General features: G+C 40.8%; 1 protein-coding gene across 1 annotated transcript in view; it reads right to left on the bottom strand.

Annotated features, from left to right (window-relative positions):
• Positions 1-301: 301 nt before the first annotated feature.
• The window catches only part of LOC145344339 (astacin-like metalloendopeptidase), a 228,578-nt gene continuing 222,353 nt past the window's right edge, over positions 302-6,526 (bottom strand). The window contains exons 12-13 of the mRNA XM_080191469.1: positions 2,035-2,251; positions 302-405 (exon numbers count right to left, since the gene is read on the bottom strand). Of these exons, the coding sequence (XP_080047595.1) occupies positions 302-405; positions 2,035-2,251 (321 nt within the window). The remainder of the gene's footprint in view (positions 406-2,034; positions 2,252-6,526) is intronic.

Raw genomic sequence — 6,526 nt, 5'->3', positions numbered from 1 at the left:
ACTTAACAAATTCAGCTGAAATTTCCCTCCTGATGATTTGGACAGCACTGTTAAAAATAAGATAGTAGTCTGTTGCATTAAAATGCTTTGAGTGATTTCAGATGAATATAGATTTCAGATAAATTTCTGCATTTCTCCGCTAATGCCTGCCACTGTCTCCCAGGATTGTTCTGAATATTATGGATGAACAAATACAAAGCAACAAAAATACATTTAAACTGAGCATTGTTCAAACTACAGACATAAACATTCTACAATCTATAAATTAGAAAAATGGAAAAATAATTGCTTTCTGATTATTTTACAAAAAAAATGCTCCCCATGAACGTAACAGTGAGATGAACAGCACAAGAGCAAAATTATTGTAGTAACTCCCCTCAGAAAAGGCTGTTACAGGATTTGGATCTGCAAAAAAAGAAATAGAGCTTGGGAACAATTTTCAAAGATTTCCTCGGATTGAACTTAATAATACATTTTAGCAATGATAAACAAATGCTGAATGCTGAAATTCTGAAACAAGAATGAAAAAACTTCAGTAAAAATTGTAAATGCTTAGTGGGTTAGTCAGTATAATAGTCAATGGTTGGATGTCAATCATTATGGCCCCACAGCATCACTTGCAGGAACTCCACAGGTGACCACGGTTGCAAAATGCTAATGGCTACTCATTATTGTCCTTTCCTAGCAGGGGAACATTCCAGTCTTCAGCAGGACCTGGCAGAGGCAGATTCACAGCTCTGTGCTTACCTTTGTTTCTCTCTCCTACCCTCCCCCACACCAAACTTACCACTTCCCACCCACGCTTTCCCCACAAAATAGAAAAAATACACAAATTGATCACATCGTCTTCACTTGTAAAAACATGCCTGTATGAATAATCGCCTTGCTGAAATTGAAGCTTACATCACATCAGAATTATGGTAAAGACGGTTAATATTGCGATGTGAGTTTTGAGGCAAGCAAACATAGAATGAGATAGAAAAATCAGCCCGTGACATAATTGCAGCACAGACTTGCACAGCTAGTAAAACCATTGCCCAGCAATTGTTTAATGTAAAGATTAATATAGCGTAATTAGCATTTGTTTAAAATGACCTAATGTAGGAGCAAATATTCCAATTGACAAGGTGCGTGTGCTGCCATTCAGAATATTTCACATCATCTCATTCAATTTCAAAAATAAAGTGTAGCTTCCTCTCATAAAATATTTCCATTAATTTTAATATTATTAACCCACTCCGCTCACCTGCCATATCTTCAAACTGCCACTAACTGTTGAGGGGAAGATGCCAATGATCGAGGGGGGGTGGGGGAAGGAGGGGTAGAGAAGTGTCGACACAGAGGGGGATGGGGAGAGGGAACACCTGAGATCTCAATGGTGGGCTGGCGGGAGAGTTATTAAGGTTTTGATCTGGGCCTCTTCAAAGATGATATCCGAATCTTTGAGCAGCTTGGTTTTGTCAGCATGTTTAGGCTCCTGCCCTCTGTATGATAATGTGAAACAAGCGCCCTTGATTTTTTTTTGGCAGTGTCGGAAGATCTGGTGAGAAAACCAACCAATTCTGGAGAGAAATATGCTGGATTTCTCACCAGAAACAACACTCTGCAATTGTTTAGTAAGTTTCTCCCTAAGTGTCATTTGGGCAAGGAAACCATTGTGACCCATAACATTTGTCGGACATAAATGCTCATTTAAATATGCTGATCTTACTCCTGCCCTTACCAGATGATGTTTGGGAGTGGTGGTTGAGAAGATACTGATGAGCTTTCACATTGGCGCAGAACGCATTAAACCACTAACCCGTGATTCTCCCACCCCGTTCTGTTCTAACACGTTCTGCGTCAGGTGTGACACGACCGATAGTCGCGGCCCTGGTATCTGTGAAAACCAGTAAAAACCTTCAAGATGGAGAGAATTTAGTGGGGAAAATTGATGAAAAAACTTGCATAAAAGGGTATGTTTTCAAAGTTGATTTCTGTAACAACAATGAGGACATGTTGATTTTTGTAAGCTTGTGTGTTTTGCACACTTACTGGTAATACTGCTGAAGGAAATTTTATATCCACGCTTCATTTGTGATGGGTTTTGTCGAAATTCTATTACAACTGTACGTCCATAGCTGACCATGTTTGAAGGCAATGGCACATTACCACAAAAGTTTCCTGCAATGACAGGAGGAGTTCGAGCAGCATCATGAATAATCATACAGTCGGTGTCCTTCTGATCAATTCCTTCAAATTTCATCACCACCTATTAATTAATTAGAACATGAAAATATATTATGCTAGCTTTCATGTATATTTTATTCTTTTCAGCCCTGACTGTAATGACAAATTTAAATAGAACTAAAATCAAGATAATTAAAATATTTGAACCAATTTAAATAATTTTTGAAGGAGGCATCAAGTTAGCTAATGATTTGCTGAAAATCTCTTTATATTATGTTATTGTTGATAAGGAACAGTGAAATTTAGCACTACAAATACAAACAATTTGATCCAAACATGTCAATCTATTCATCAAAAATGGAACTACCTCATTGAGTTAAATCTAAAGCATAGTTACCTTAATGACTAAGGAGTCTGTTTCCACATGTAACTAAAGATATTGGATTTAAATTGGGTAATCTATGAAAATGGATGCAGAAATTGCTGCATGAAATTAATTCAGTTCCATTAATTACAATATAGACAAGCTGCTAACTTCAGGCTGCCTGTTCATTTCCATCATCCCGATGTACCACCTGTACTATTCATTAGCTACACATCAGCAGGCAGTGTACTAATATGAGAGTTTGACATTCATGAAAGCCAACCTGCATCTGTGAAAGGAGAGATGCTTGCGGCTGTTGTTGGTGCTGAGGCTATTCTCACAATTGTGCTCTGGATGAATCAACAATGACGGACGTGAGAGAAAGCATACACTAATGTTTCTGGATGTTGCACTACAAGTTTTGGTAGAAGAATTGGAAAGGAGATATCTTGTATTTTCAGAGGGCTAGGAGCCCTCCTGACATGTGGTCAGAAGACAATGGCAAAAGAATGCCAGAAAGGTAGCTCCAAAGATGTTAATGAAGTCCTGGAAGAACCTCAATAATCTCACACAAGTTGAGAGGAACTTCTCGTAGAGGAACTACGGAGTTGAGGAGGAACTTCTTCAACGGAGTTGAGGAGGAACTTCTTCAACGGAGTTGAGGAGGAACTTCTTCACTCAAAGGGTAGTGAATCTCTGGAATTCTCTGCCTATTGAAGTGGTGGAGGCTACTTCATTGAATATATTTAAGTCACGGGTGGATAGATTTCTGATAGACCAGGAAATTAAGGGTTATGGGGAGAAAGCGGGAAAGATCTGATTCACTTCAGATCAGCCATGATCTTATTGAATGGAGGGGCAGGCTCGGAGAGCTAGATGCTCCTATTTCTTATGTTCTTACAAGTTGTCAAGATTAGTAAATATGTCTTCAAATGCCTTATCCTACCAACTGTATCACCAGATTCATTCATGACTCAATCCACTTTGTCCCATCACTCAACTACCCACAATCTCTGTAAATCAGGGCATTACCTAATATTCATATGGTTTATCTCACCCTCACTCACTTGTCACTGTTGCACACTTCAAACCCACATCTCACAGTTTAAACACATTGACAATCATGGCAACCATATCTCCCAATTTTATTACATGATGTATACACACTCCCTCTTTCTTTCAGGAGAAGGTGGTGTACAAAAATAGGCAACGACAATTATTGGGAGGAGAGTTACGTTGCAATGTTCTAAATCTCATTGAGGTGACAGAGAAGAGGATGAATGATCTCATTTGCTCTGCCAGGATAAGACAATCTTCTCATTCATCTCTCACATGTTCATCAGGTATTCGCAGTGTTACACTCCTCATGCACTAGCATCACAAAGGATATCACCACCTACTCTCTCACACATTTTCACCTCTTTCCACATGTTGTTGAGCTATGTCCTCAGTCCTTATGCAGGTCCATATATCCTGCTGATCTGTGCAAGTGGGGCATGTAGAAGTCACACAATCAATCCATTTGTCTTTATGCAAGAGGAAATCACCCATAGCAACAGGGAAAGATCCAGCGCCAGTGGGAGTGATGTCTGAATTCATTCACAGAGGTTTAGAAGCAAGTAACAGTGTTGGTTGATGAGAACAGGGACCATGCCTGCTCTGATGGTGAGATTGGCATCTCCCAAGTCAGTGAGTGATCCAGAGTTAGCTGAAACCCATTGCTCTCAAAGCCTGGCCCAGCTTCCTTTAGGCAGAACTGAACATAATTATGCACCTTGTAAAATAAGACATTGGTAACCTCTCAGATGCATTTGTGAGTAGATGCTTGATAAATCTCACATTAGTCCCAGTGGACCCCTGGAACAAGCTACTAGCAAAGTTGAGAGCAATGGTCACTTTGAGGGCCACTGGCAAAGAATGGTTTCTCAATCCCAATGGTATCAGAGCCACCACATCTGTAGACATTCACAAGTGTCTGGGGATTTTCTCTCACTCATCTGGAGGTATGGGGAGCATCATTTGTATATCCTTGGCCTTGTCAGACGCCTGTGCTCAATGGCTCTGTCAGCCTCCACCGCTGATTGCTGATAGCACCCTACTTGCCCTGTTGATCAGGGTGATACACTTCTCTTTGGCCAGCTTGGTGGCAATGGATCCTTCTTGTTCTTTTTTGTCTGATTGCCAGGATGAATGCAATGTTTGCCGCTCCATCCATGGGTAATGTGGAAATAATGAACAGAGATGTAAATGAACATAAGACCACTATGGTCACCTTCCAGTCATTAATGAGGAAATCACTGTGGAGCCAGTGTGGTTAATTTCATTCCAGCTATTGCATCTCCACTTAATTACTGTGCAGTGCTATAACAGCCTTCAAGATTCTAATAACTTTAGGAGTCAGCTGTATAGGAAGAGTGCTTTATTGCATTAAATAAAGTAAAGCAAAACTACAAGCCTGAGGCAAACAAGCACAGTCATGGTGGCACAGTGCTTAGCACTGCTGCCTTACAGTGCCCGGGTTCAATTACGGCCCTGGGTGACTGTCTGCATGGAGTTTGCACATTCTCCCCATGTCTGAATCGGTTTCCTCCAGATGCTCTAGTTTCCTCCTACAGTCCAAAGATATGCGGGTTAGATGGATTGGCTATGCTAAATTGCTCTTTAGTGCCAGGAGGACTAACAGAGTAAATATGTGGGGTCACGGGGATAGGGCCTGGGTGAGATTGTGGTTGGTACAGTCTTGATGGGCCAAATGGTCTCAATCAGCACTGTAGGGATTCTGTGATTCTATTATATGAAACAAGTCCTGATTGGGACAATGCAATAATAGACCCACTCAAGGGCCTGCTTTTTACAGACATCAGTATACGAGCTCCACCTTATTAGTTAATTAGCAATCCCCAGGGAGCTCATATTCAATGACTCCTATAAGGAGGTCAATTGGTGATTCTCTATGCAAATTCTAGGGGTTTTCACACCCTGCCCACCCTCTGAGTCCGAGGGCTCTCCCTTGTCTTTTGGCCTATGGACTTCTTTCTATTTCATACTCCACATGGTCAGGTGGGTACAGCTTTTTGGTGAGTGTCTCTTTCTGGATGACTGTTGAAGTATTACTGGAGATGGTTCTTCCTCAATGACAACTTCTGGCTGGGATTTCACTGCTTCTGTTTCCAAATCAGGATCGGAAATCTCATCAGCTGCTTTTGAGAGTCCTGTTGGTTGAGTTGCTTTGTCCTTCATTAGTTCACCTGAGGTTCTAAATGGCATGCTAGCTCTGTTGGCTGCTTCCATCAACAACATCCGACAGTGTTGGTGGTCTATATATTTCTTTAGAATCTTGTCCCCAACCTTTGTCATATAGGATGCTGTTCGAGAAAGAATTATCCCTGGTGTCCATGGGGTGCCTCCAAAATTTCACACCTGGACCATGTCTCCTGGTGAAAAACCTCTTTTCTGTCCTTTTTTTGAGCTTCTTACTTTTCTTCAACTCTTCCATTTACGTTGGAAAGGTAAGGCTTAGCCTGATCTGTAGGCATTTGTTCATCAATAATTCAACCAGGGCTAAACTTATCATTACAAGTGGCATTGTTCTGTGATTAAAAAATGTGCCAATTTTGTGGCTACAGACCCACTGTTTTTTTCATTCTCTTTTCAAAACTTGGACTGCTCGCTCTGCTAATCTGTTTGAGGATGGATGGTAAGGAGATGTGTGGACATGTCATACTCCATTTGTTTCCACAAATGTCCAAAATTCCCTACTAGTAAATGGGGCTCCATTATCCATCACAAAAAACTTCTGGAATTCCATGAGTGCTAAAAGATTGCCTAAGTTTCTTCATTGTGCTCTGCGAAGTGGTGCATCTCTGTACTTAATCCAAGATACTTTGTTGCATACGGCTTCAGATCTTGTGCCAGACATTCTTGCATTGCTCCATTTAATATTATGCTGCTTAATTTTCTTAAAGTGGGATCGTTTCAAGTCCAAGTCATAGT

Source organism: Carcharhinus amblyrhynchos, chromosome 6 (genome assembly GCF_965287045.1).
Source record: "Carcharhinus amblyrhynchos chromosome 6, sCarAmb.v2.hapA, whole genome shotgun sequence".
In the NCBI taxonomy this organism is placed as follows: Eukaryota; Metazoa; Chordata; class Chondrichthyes; order Carcharhiniformes; family Carcharhinidae; genus Carcharhinus; species Carcharhinus amblyrhynchos.
The sequence above is the reverse complement of the archived record's forward strand: the minus strand, read 5'-3'. Positions and strand labels throughout refer to the sequence as shown.